The sequence below is a fragment of the Ranitomeya variabilis genome, chromosome 1 (genome assembly GCF_051348905.1).
Source record: "Ranitomeya variabilis isolate aRanVar5 chromosome 1, aRanVar5.hap1, whole genome shotgun sequence".
NCBI lineage: Eukaryota > Metazoa > Chordata > Amphibia > Anura > Dendrobatidae > Ranitomeya > Ranitomeya variabilis.
Genome location: NC_135232.1, coordinates 165,035,450 through 165,048,243, shown reverse-complemented (window position 1 = coordinate 165,048,243; position 12,794 = coordinate 165,035,450). Strand labels below are relative to the sequence as shown.

Here is a 12,794-nt window from a genome sequence, read left to right as displayed (position 1 = left end):
ATGGTTTTTAAGATTCAATAATGTCCTTTCATATTGGAATTATGAAGGCTGCAGCCAATCAGTCTCCTTCTTTTGGCTGCAGCTGTGACATGACATTGTCTATGTCACGAGACCGGAGGGGGACTCCTGGCTGAGAGTGGTTACGACCAAGGAATTAGTATACATTTTTTAACATTTTTTTACGCTATTTGGAGCAATTAAAGAGGAACTGTCCAGTTTTAGAAAACCAAAACTGCACCACAGCCTACAACAGCCCCCTGAGGAAGCCGACGCGAAACGCGCATTGGGGCATCGTGTGCAACACCAGCGAGTCAGATATGGGTAAGAGCAAACATTTAATGTGAGACTCACATTGTGGCAATCAATGCTGTTAAGTTACAATATGGTGATTAATATATATACTATTTACCTACTTGCATTGATACGGCCACATGAGTCTCTCAGAGTACTGTGAATTGACTCGGTGCACTGTCACTTTTTGTATATACAGGTTCTCTCACTAGGCTCTCCCTGACTACACTATATCTGTGGTGTCGCACCATACCACTCTTGTTGCTCCTAACTCTATGATCTTTGAATATGAATATGATTGAGTAAAGAAAAAAAAACCTATCTTTTTCACTTTATTTTTGGATCTTTTTACTTCATTCTTTCTTGTATGTATCTCTGTTGGGAGTAATCCATGGCTGTTGCCTGTAGCGGTCCTGGTACATGAGCTTAGGACTGTTTCATATACTATGGTTTGTGCCTTAGTGGTTTTGTATTACGTCTCATTTAGAAGGCCATATTATCGGTCAGTGCGCTGTCCATGTGTGACCGTGGATTTGCATCTCATTATTGGGGGTGGTCGGGCCTACCAGGCATCTCTTAGGTGCTAACCCAGACAGACAGCACTGACCAGTATTAAGTTGTTTGTGCACAAAAATATATATAAAAACAAAAATCGCACCATTCATTACACTGGTTTTATGAATCAGAATTGTGCATGAAATGCAGGGCGCTCCGGTACCTGTCCACAAAGCAGATAAGCAATACATGGATGTTCTAAAACAGCGTCAAAACCCTGCCCAACATAGGAACAGACATTGCTGCCGGTGGACATGTTAGGATATGTGCACACGTTGCAGAATGGTGTGGGGATTTTTCCGCAGTTTTTGGTAATTCCGCAGGTAAACCGCACTGCGGATTTACTGCGGTTTTTGTGCGGATTCCACCTGCGGTTTTACACCTGCGGATTCCTATTATGGAGCAGGTGTAAACCACTGCGGAATCCGCACAAAGAATTGACATGCTGCGGAATAAACAACGTTGCGTTTCCGCAAACTCTTCTGATTAAGGTTTTGGGAGACATTCGCTATGCTTTTCAGATTTTTATTTCCTAAAGAGGTTTTGAAATACACCTGTGGGATAAAAAAAAGTATGTCAATTCTCTGAAGCAGGATCCTGACAGAAAACTGACCAATCAAAAGGCTGCAAAGAACATTCCAGGAAAAAAAAAACTTTTCAAAAAGAAAAACTCCTCCAAAAACAGAGCATTTCCTGAAGAAGTCTCAAGACTGCAAATAACGGAAGTGCCCATAGCACAGCTGCTGGTATTGCTGTGTGTGTAGCACACTATCAGCTTCCAGCGTCGCATGTGAACAACGGATTTTTACTTTTCAATAAAAACCAAAGATCTTGAGAGCGAAAATACTGTTCCATAATAGAATTACACTTCCCAATAAAACAGTAATTTAAAGAGGCTGTCTATTACTGTATCACTGATGACCTACAATCAGGATGGGGCATCAGGGTCTGACACCCGGCACCCCCGCCGATCAGCTGTTCACGTGTTTGCTGGAAATGCTTAATTGTGGAGCGGCTACATCTTCCGATAGAGGCCCCAAATGAGCACTGCACATGTCTCCTAACCAAATCAATAAGGAGGCGGATGTGCAGCACCCTGCAGTGACCACTATCAGAAGGTGGAGCAATTGGGCATTTCCGGCAGGCCAGCAGCTGCCATCACAGAGCTGATTGGCAGGGGTGCCGGGTGTCAGACCCCGACCGATCAGACATTGGTGCCTTATCCTTAGGACTGGTCATCAGTGATATAGTGGACACCTCTTTAAATCTTCCAACGCTTCACAGCCAATCATCAGACTACAACATAGTCTAGGTTTAAATGGGCCGCAGAGATTATCGGAAACCTCTCCTCTGCTAATTGCATTTGTATCTGGCTGCAGCTCTGTGCACCGTCCTCCTCATAGCAGAGGGTGCAGGATCTGCCAGCGCTTTACATCTGCTATTCTGGTCTGTGAATCAGAATCCATGGGCCCGAGCACATAGCGCATAGTCCCAATGTCAGCCTCTCGGATTTCCACATGGATCGTACCCGGACCGAAAATACATTCATCTGAACGTTCCTAATCTGTGGTCTACAGCTTCAATATAAGTTCTCATTCTAGAGCCAGGTTCACACCACCCACTTCTCCACATCCGAGAGAAACAATCTGATTAGTTTGATCAGAGCGGCACCAGTTTTTCTCGGATGTAGAAAGAAAGAAAAAAGTTACTTCACCTTCTCCTTTTTGTCAGTCCAAGTGCGGTCTGATTTTTCACAGACTCACTGACTTGCATTGCTCGCTCACAATCAGAGACATCTCACATTTTTTCTCCATGGACCACTTGGTCCAAGGAAAACAAAAAAACAGGCATGTGCTCAGCCCCATAGACTATCATAGGCAAGAGCGTGATCAGTGACAACCATGGATAACACTGGTGTGAGAAAATCGGTCGTGTGAACGAGCTTTAAGAAATGGGAAAAAGCAGCACAGCGATAATATGGAACAAATTATAGGTGGCCAAATAAATTAAGAGACCCACCGGAGTGCAGAACTAGGTTTAATTCTCCGGTGTGCACTACTTTTCATAAATTATTTTTTTTCCATTTTATATTAAAATTATAAAGATTAAAATAAATAGTCTTAATTTCACTCCCTCCACATGATAAAGGGGCTGTGAAACGTCCTTCCGAGGCGACAGTCTGTGCAATCCTGGAGGACACCTGTAGACGAGTCCAGCAGGACGGTGCTAGAGATTATGGACAATGGGAGACAATGGGATTATGAATCTATCTTAATGAAGACTTTAGGCCGGGAAAACACTTTGATGGCCTCCTCAATCTCAGAAAGTTTCTTCTCCAGCTCGGTTCGCCGGTTCTGAATGCTGAGGTTGTCCGCTCGCACTGGAAGCATGACGAGCTCCTTCAGAAGCTGGGACTGGGTCTCCTTGATTTTATGAAGCGTCTCCTGCCGTTCATGTTCCGGCATCTTGGTGTGTCCCGGGGGTAGAGATGGGTCCGGTGTCTGCTTCTTCAGCTCCTCTTGTTCCTTCATCCACTTGTCCTTCAGGTCCAGGAGATACTGAGGGACGTGTCCCTTCTGCTTGGAGTCGTACTCCTTTTGCTGCCGCTGCTTCTCCTGCAGGACCTCGTTCAGGTTTTGTAAGGAGCGAGATCTCCTCATTGGGATATTCTTTACGTTTCTTGCATTGTGGGCTACAAAGTCAATGCTGGAGCCACGCACGTGCATCTCGTCACCAGGGGTGGTGGGCCTGCTGGGCCCCGGTGATGGGGGCCTCCTGGGTGGGGCTAACCCTGCTCCGCAGCGGGTGTGGGACCTCAGGAAGGCGGCCTGGGCTGGGTCTGCAGGTGGCGGCTGCTCCTGGAGTCTGGCTCTCACCTTGGACTCCACCTGCTCGTATTTGGAGGATTTCCACAAAGCCTTGACAGGTTTGGGCGCCCCCTGGACCTTCTCCATCTCCTTCTCTCTGCACCGCTTCTGGATCTCCCGCAGGCGCTGCACGTTCTCTTTCCCGTGGTCCTTGGGTTTTTTGGGAGGGGGTGAGGCGGTGTGCAGAGAGATCCCCTCCAGCCTCAGGAGAACCCCCACGGTGCCGCTCTTCCCCCGCTCCATGATGGCCCTGGCATTGGGGCGTACTCTGGGGACGGGGCTGGCGGGCCTGGCACTGTAACAGGTGGGATATAAGGTGGGATCCGGAGCCAGGGGTCCTGACAGGAAGTCCAGCTTCGCCTCAGCCCCCTCCAGCCGAGCCCGAGCGGAGGCCGGCCTCCTGTAGTAGCCAGGGAACAGTGTGGGGTCGGGGGGGATGGGCCCGGAGATTGTGGACGCCCCTTCACACATGGCGGCGCTGTCGTTACCGGAGATCGAGGCCGTGCATCAATCAGTCCGCTGCACACCGGCACTGTCGCTTCCCGTTAACACGCCAAGCTCATCGCTTAGTAACGGAGACTTCCGCTTCCGCCGCTGAGGGCTTCTGGGAAATGCAGTCCTGAGTCCTGACCACCAGGAAGGCGGGCCGGAAGCGGCGATGCTTGTAAAAAATGTGTTCTATCTTGGAGAGGATGAGAGAGGCTTGTGTGGCCCAAAGCACATTACACATCTGTGGGAACCTCCTGCGCGACATTCCGCCCGTGCTGAGGATGTTACACGTGTTAATTGGAGCAGGGTATCAAAAACCGCAGCACGCTCCTAGTGACGGATCAGCGTGGATTCTGCCGCTGATCAGCAGCTGTCACAGCCTTCAGGCTTGTTTGTCATACAGAGGGTTTCCAACGTCATGCCAGTAATGGCCTCTGCTTAGCACCTCAATGTCAGGCGACTGCAGGGCCGACACCTGATCAGCAGCGGCCATGTGTGATTAGTGGCCAAACACTATGGCTGAGGGGCTGCAGGTCTGCTCCTAGTGAGGTACGTAGGGGCTGAGCTGCAGTGCCCGGTGTAACAGTGTACCCCGAGCCCAGACTATACCGGGTGTAACAGTGTACCCCGAGCCCAGACTATACCGGGTGTAACAGTGTACCCCGAGCCCAGACTATACCGGGTGTAACAGTGTACCCCGAGCCCAGACTATACCGGGTGTAACAGTGTACCCTGAGCCCAGACTATACCGGGTGTAACAGTGTACCCCGAGCCCAGACTATACCGGGTGTAACAGTGTACCCCGAGCCCAGACTATACCGGGTGTAACAGTGTACCCCGAGCCCAGACTATACCGGGTGTAACAGTGTACCCCGAGCCCAGACTATACCGGGTGTAACAGTGTACCCTGAGCCCAGACTATACCGGGTGTAACGGGCCACAGTGTACCCTGAGCCCAGACTATACCGGGTGTAACGGGCCACAGTGTACCCCGAGCCCAGACTATACCGGGTGTACATAACAGTGTACCCCGAGCCCAGACTATACCGGGTGTAACAGTGTACCCCGAGCCCAGACTATACCGGGTGTAACGGGCCACAGTGTACCCTGAGCCCAGACTATACCGGGTGTAACGGGCCACAGTGTACCCCGAGCCCAGACTATACCGGGTGTAACGGGCCACAGTGTACCCCGAGCCCAGACTATACCGGGTGTACATAACAGTGTACCCCGAGCCCAGACTATACCGGATGTAACGGGCCACAGTGTACCCCGAGCCCAGACTATACCGGGTGTACATAACAGTGTACCCCGAGCCCAGACTATACCGGATGTAACGGGCCACAGTGTACCCCGAGCCCAGACTATACCGGGTGTAACGGGCCACAGTGTACCCCGAGCCCAGACTATACCGGGTGTAACGGGCCACAGTGTATCCCGAGCCCAGACTATACTGGGTGTAACAGACCACAGTGTATCCCGAGCCCAGACTATACCGGGTGTAACAGGCCACAGTGTACCCCAAGCCCAGACTATACCGGGTGTAACGGGCCACAGTGTACCCCGAGCCCAGACTATACCGGGTGTACATAACAGTGTACCCCGAGCCCAGACTATACCGGATGTAACGGGCCACAGTGTACCCCGAGCCCAGACTATACCGGGTGTACATAACAGTGTACCCCGAGCCCAGACTATACCGGATGTAACGGGCCACAGTGTACCCCGAGCCCAGACTATACCGGGTGTACATAACAGTGTACCCCGAGCCCAGACTATACCGGATGTAACGGGCCACAGTGTACCCCGAGCCCAGACTATACCAGGTGTACATAACAGTGTACCCCGAGCCCAGACTATACCGGGTGTAACAGTGTACCCCGAGCCCAGACTATACCGGGTGTAACAGGCCACAGTGTATCCCGAGCCCAGACTATACCAGGTGTAACAGTGTATCCCGAGCCCAGACTATACCAGGTGTAACAGTGTACCCCGAGCCCAGACTATACCGGGTGTAACAGGCCACAGTGTATCCCGAGCCCAGACTATACCGGGTGTAACAGTGTACCCCGAGCCCAGACTATACCGGGTGTAACAGGCCACAGTGTATCCCGAGCCCAGACTATACCGGGTGTAACGGGCCACAGTGTACCCCGAGCCCAGACTATACCGGGTGTACATAACAGTGTACCCCGAGCCCAGACTATACCGGGTGTAACAGTGTACCCCGAGCCCAGACTATACCGGGTGTAACTGTGTATCCCGAGCCCAGACTATACCGGGTGTAACGGGCCACAGTGTACCCCGAGCCCAGACTATACCGGGTGTAACAGACCACAGTGTATCCCGAGCCCAGACTATACTGGGTGTAACAGACCACAGTGTATCCCGAGCCCAGACTATACCGGGTGTAACAGGCCACAGTGTACCCCAAGCCCAGACTATACCGGGTGTAACGGGCCACAGTGTACCCCGAGCCCAGACTATACCGGGTGTACATAACAGTGTACCCCGAGCCCAGACTATACCGGATGTAACGGGCCACAGTGTACCCCGAGCCCAGACTATACCGGGTGTACATAACAGTGTACCCCGAGCCCAGACTATACCGGATGTAACGGGCCACAGTGTACCCCGAGCCCAGACTATACCGGGTGTAACGGGCCACAGTGTACCCCGAGCCCAGACTATACCGGGTGTAACGGGCCACAGTGTATCCCGAGCCCAGACTATACTGGGTGTAACAGACCACAGTGTATCCCGAGCCCAGACTATACCGGGTGTAACAGGCCACAGTGTACCCCAAGCCCAGACTATACCGGGTGTAACGGGCCACAGTGTACCCCGAGCCCAGACTATACCGGGTGTACATAACAGTGTACCCCGAGCCCAGACTATACCGGATGTAACGGGCCACAGTGTACCCCGAGCCCAGACTATACCGGGTGTACATAACAGTGTACCCCGAGCCCAGACTATACCGGATGTAACGGGCCACAGTGTACCCCGAGCCCAGACTATACCGGGTGTACATAACAGTGTACCCCGAGCCCAGACTATACCGGATGTAACGGGCCACAGTGTACCCCGAGCCCAGACTATACCAGGTGTACATAACAGTGTACCCCGAGCCCAGACTATACCGGGTGTAACAGTGTACCCCGAGCCCAGACTATACCGGGTGTAACAGGCCACAGTGTATCCCGAGCCCAGACTATACCAGGTGTAACAGTGTATCCCGAGCCCAGACTATACCAGGTGTAACAGTGTACCCCGAGCCCAGACTATACCGGGTGTAACAGGCCACAGTGTATCCCGAGCCCAGACTATACCGGGTGTAACAGTGTACCCCGAGCCCAGACTATACCGGGTGTAACAGGCCACAGTGTATCCCGAGCCCAGACTATACCGGGTGTAACGGGCCACAGTGTACCCCGAGCCCAGACTATACCGGGTGTACATAACAGTGTACCCCGAGCCCAGACTATACCGGGTGTAACAGTGTACCCCGAGCCCAGACTATACCGGGTGTAACTGTGTATCCCGAGCCCAGACTATACCGGGTGTAACGGGCCACAGTGTACCCCGAGCCCAGACTATACCGGGTGTAATGGGCCACAGTGTACCCCGAGCCCAGACTATACCGGGTGTAACAGGCCACAGTGTACTCTGAGCCCAGACTATACCGGGTGTAACGGGCCACAATGTACCCAGAGTCCAGACTATACCGGGTGTAACAAGCCACAGTGTACTCCGAGCCCAGACTATACCGCGTGTAACAGGCCACAGTGTACCCCGAGCCCAGACTATACCGGGAGTAACAGTGTATCCCAAGCCCAGACTATACCGGGTGTAACAGGCCACAGTGTATCCCGTGCCCAGACTATACCAGTGTACCCAGAGTCCAGACTATACCGGGTGTAACAGGCCACAGTGTACCCCAAGCCCAGACTATACCGGGTGTAACAGTGTACCCCGAGCCCAGACTACCGGGTGTAACAGGCCACAGTGTACCCCGAGCCCAGACTATACTAAGTGTAACAGGCCACAGTGTACCCCGAGCCCAGACTATACCGGGTGTAATGGGCCACAGTGTACCCCGAGCCCAGACTATACCGGGTGTAATGGGCCACAGTGTTCCCCGAGCCCAGACTATACTGGTTCTAACAGACCACAGTGTATCCCGAGCCCAGACTATACCGGGTGTAACAGGCCACAGTGTACCCCGAGCCCAAACTATACCGGGTGTAACAGACCACATTTAACCCCGAGCCCAGACTATACTGGGTGTAACAGACCACAGTGTACCCCGAGCCCAGACTATACCGGGTGTAACAGACCACAGTGTACCCTGAGCCCAGACTATACTGGGTGTAACAGACCACAGTGTACCCCGAGCCCAGACTATACTGGGTGTAACAGTGTACCCCGAGCCCAGACTATACCGGGTGTAATGGGCCACAGTGTACCCCGAGCCCAGACTATACTGGGTGTAACAGTGTACCCCGAGCCCAGACTATACCGGGTAAAACAGACCACAGGGTACCCCGAGCCCAGACTATACCGGGTGTAACAGGCCACAATGTACCCCGAGCCCAGACTATACCAGGTGTAAGGGGCCACAGTGTACCCCGAGCCCAGACTATACCGGATGTAACGGGCCACAGTGTACCCCGAGCCCAGACTATACCGGGTGTAACGGGCCACAGTGTATCCCGAGCCCAGACTATACCGGGTGTAACAGGCCACAGTGTACCCCGAGCCCAGACTATACTGGGTGTAACAGACCACAGTGTATCCCGAGCCCAGACTATACCGGGTGTAACAGGCCACAGTGTACCCCAAGCCCAGACTATACCGGGTGTAACGGGCCACAGTGTACCCCGAGCCCAGACTATACCGGGTGTACATAACAGTGTACCCCGAGCCCAGACTATACCGGATGTAACGGGCCACAGTGTACCCCGAGCCCAGACTATACCGGGTGTACATAACAGTGTACCCCGAGCCCAGACTATACCGGATGTAACGGGCCACAGTGTACCCCGAGCCCAGACTATACCGGGTGTACATAACAGTGTACCCCGAGCCCAGACTATACCGGATGTAACGGGCCACAGTGTACCCCGAGCCCAGACTATACCAGGTGTACATAACAGTGTACCCCGAGCCCAGACTATACCGGGTGTAACAGTGTACCCCGAGCCCAGACTATACCGGTTGTAACAGGCCACAGTGTATCCCGAGCCCAGACTATACCAGGTGTAACAGTGTACCCCGAGCCCAGACTATACCGGGTGTAACAGGCCACAGTGTATCCCGAGCCCAGACTATACCGGGTGTAACAGTGTACCCCGAGCCCAGACTATACCGGGTGTAACAGGCCACAGTGTATCCCGAGCCCAGACTATACCGGGTGTAACGGGCCACAGTGTACCCCGAGCCCAGACTATACCGGGTGTACATAACAGTGTACCCCGAGCCCAGACTATACCGGGTGTAACGGGCCACAGTGTACCCCGAGCCCAGACTATACCGGGTGTACATAACAGTGTACCCCGAGCCCAGACTATACCGGGTGTAACAGTGTACCCCGAGCCCAGACTATACCGGGTGTAACTGTGTATCCCGAGCCCAGACTATACCGGGTGTAACGGGCCACAGTGTACCCCGAGCCCAGACTATACCGGGTGTAATGGGCCACAGTGTACCCCGAGCCCAGACTATACCGGGTGTAACAGGCCACAGTGTACTCTGAGCCCAGACTATACCGGGTGTAACGGGCCACAATGTACCCAGAGTCCAGACTATACCGGGTGTAACAAGCCACAGTGTACTCCGAGCCCAGACTATACCGCGTGTAACAGGCCACAGTGTACCCCGAGCCCAGACTATACCGGGAGTAACAGTGTATCCCAAGCCCAGACTATACCGGGTGTAACAGGCCACAGTGTATCCCGTGCCCAGACTATACCAGTGTACCCAGAGTCCAGACTATACCGGGTGTAACAGGCCACAGTGTACCCCAAGCCCAGACTATACCGGGTGTAACAGTGTACCCCGAGCCCAGACTACCGGGTGTAACAGGCCACAGTGTACCCCGAGCCCAGACTATACTAAGTGTAACAGGCCACAGTGTACCCCGAGCCCAGACTATACCGGGTGTAATGGGCCACAGTGTACCCCGAGCCCAGACTATACCGGGTGTAATGGGCCACAGTGTTCCCCGAGCCCAGACTATACTGGTTCTAACAGACCACAGTGTATCCCGAGCCCAGACTATACCGGGTGTAACAGGCCACAGTGTACCCCGAGCCCAAACTATACCGGGTGTAACAGACCACATTTAACCCCGAGCCCAGACTATACTGGGTGTAACAGACCACAGTGTACCCCGAGCCCAGACTATACCGGGTGTAACAGACCACAGTGTACCCTGAGCCCAGACTATACTGGGTGTAACAGACCACAGTGTACCCCGAGCCCAGACTATACTGGGTGTAACAGTGTACCCCGAGCCCAGACTATACCGGGTGTAATGGGCCACAGTATACCCCGAGCCCAGACTATACTGGGTGTAACAGTGTACCCCGAGCCCAGACTATACCGGGTAAAACAGACCACAGGGTACCCCGAGCCCAGACTATACCGGGTGTAACAGGCCACAATGTACCCCGAGCCCAGACTATACCAGGTGTAAGGGGCCACAGTGTACCCCGAGCCCAGACTATACCGGGTGTAACAGGCCACAGTGTACCCCGAGCCCAGACTATACCAGGTGTAACAGGCCACAGTGTACCCAGAGTCCAGACTATACCAGGTGTAAGGGGCCACAGTGTACCCCGAGCCCAGACTATACCGGGTGTAACAGACCACAGTGTATCCCGAGCCCAGACTATACCGGGTGTAACAGGCCACAGTGTACCCCGAGCCCAGACTATACTGGGTGTAACAGACCACAGTGTACCCCGAGCCCAGACTATACCGGGTGTAACAGACCACAGTGTACCCCGAGCCCAGACTATACCGGGTGTAACAGACCACAGTGTACCCCGAGCCCAGACTATACCGGGTGTAACAGGCCACAGTGTACCCCGAGCCCAGACTATACCGGGTGTAACAGACCACAGTGTACCCCAGACCCACCCGGTATACCCAGACTATACTGGGTGTAACAGACCACAGTGTGTTGTGTATCCGCTTTTTGGGCTCCCCTGGTGGTTGCTGGTGGTACTGGTGACTTGTTTGCACTTTGCTGCTTCTGTTCACCTGCTTCCATCAGTGTTTGGGAGTTTCCTATTTAGCCTTGCTCTCCAGTCATTTCCTTGCCGGTGATCATTGTAACCAGAGCCTTCGGTTGCATGTTCCTGCTACTAGTCTGCTGATCAGCTAAGTGGACTTTGTCCTTTTGTTTTGTACCTTTTGTCCAGTTTGCAGTTTTTGTAATTCTCTGTAGCTGGAAGCTCTTGCGGGCTGAAATTGCCACTCCTGTGTCATGAGTTGACACAGGAGTCTTAAAGTAATTTCAGGATGGTTTTTGAAAGGGTTTTCAGTTGACCGTGAAGTCCTCTTTTGTATCCTTCTGCTATCTAGTAAGTGGACCTCTCTTTGCTAAATCTACTTTCATACTGTGTATGTCTTTTCCTCTTAATTCACCGTTATTACATGTGGGGGGCTGCTATCATCTTTTGGGGTATTTCCCTAGAGGTAAGCCAGGTCTGTTTCTTCCTCTACCAGGCGTAGTTAGTCCTCCGGCTGGCGCGTGGCATATAGGAAGCCGTAGGTATGCTCCCTGGCTACTGTTAGTTGTGTGGTAGATTTAGCTCACGGTCAACTCGAGTTTCCATCACCCGAGAGCTCGTTCGTTACTTATATGTTTCTTACGTTCCCTTGCCATTGGGAACCATGACAACAGTGTACCCCAGACCCATCCGGTATAGGCCACCCGAGCCCAGACTATACCGGGTTTAACAGGCCACAGTGTACCCCGAGCCTAGACTATACCGGATGTAACGGGCCACAGTGTACCCTGAGTCCAGACTATACCGGGTGTAACAGACCACAGTGTACCCCGAACCCAGACTATACCGGGTGTAAGGGGCCACAGTGTACCCTGAGTCCAGACTATACCGGGTGTAACAGACCACAGTGTACCCTGAGTCCAGACTATACCAGGTGTAAGGGGCCACAGTGTACCCTGAGTCCAGACTACCGGGTGTAACAGACCACCGTGTACCCCGAGCCCAGACTCTACCGGTTGTAAGGGGCCACAGTGTACCCTGAGTCCAGACTATACTGGGTGTAACGGGCCACAGTGTACCCCGAGCCTAGACTATACTGGGTGTAAGGTACCACAGTGTACCCTGAGTCTAGACTATACCGGGTGTAACAGACCACAGTGTACCCCGAACCCTGACTATACCGGGTGTAAGGGGCCACAGTGTACCCTGAGTCCAGAGAATACCGGGTGTAACAGACCACAGTGTACCCTGAGTCCAGACTATACCAGGTGTAAGGGGCTACAGTGGACTCCGAGCCCAGACTATACCTGGTGTAAGGGGCCACAGTGTACCCCGATCCCAGACTTTACCC

General features: G+C 53.2%; 1 protein-coding gene across 1 annotated transcript; it reads right to left on the bottom strand.

Annotated features, from left to right (window-relative positions):
- Positions 1 to 2,866: 2,866 nt before the first annotated feature.
- On the bottom strand, positions 2,867 to 4,415 carry ENKD1 (enkurin domain containing 1). The gene has a single exon (XM_077290364.1). It carries the CDS (start codon positions 4,182 to 4,184, stop codon positions 3,105 to 3,107), a length of 1,080 nt encoding a protein of 359 aa, XP_077146479.1. The 5' UTR covers positions 4,185 to 4,415; the 3' UTR covers positions 2,867 to 3,104.
- Positions 4,416 to 12,794: the final 8,379 nt, after the last annotated feature.

Excerpts from the sequence above, each read along its gene's own strand:
- ENKD1 (XM_077290364.1), bottom strand. The coding sequence starts at position 4,184 with ATGTGTGAAGGGGCGTCCACAATCTCCGGGCCCATCCCCCCCGACCCC.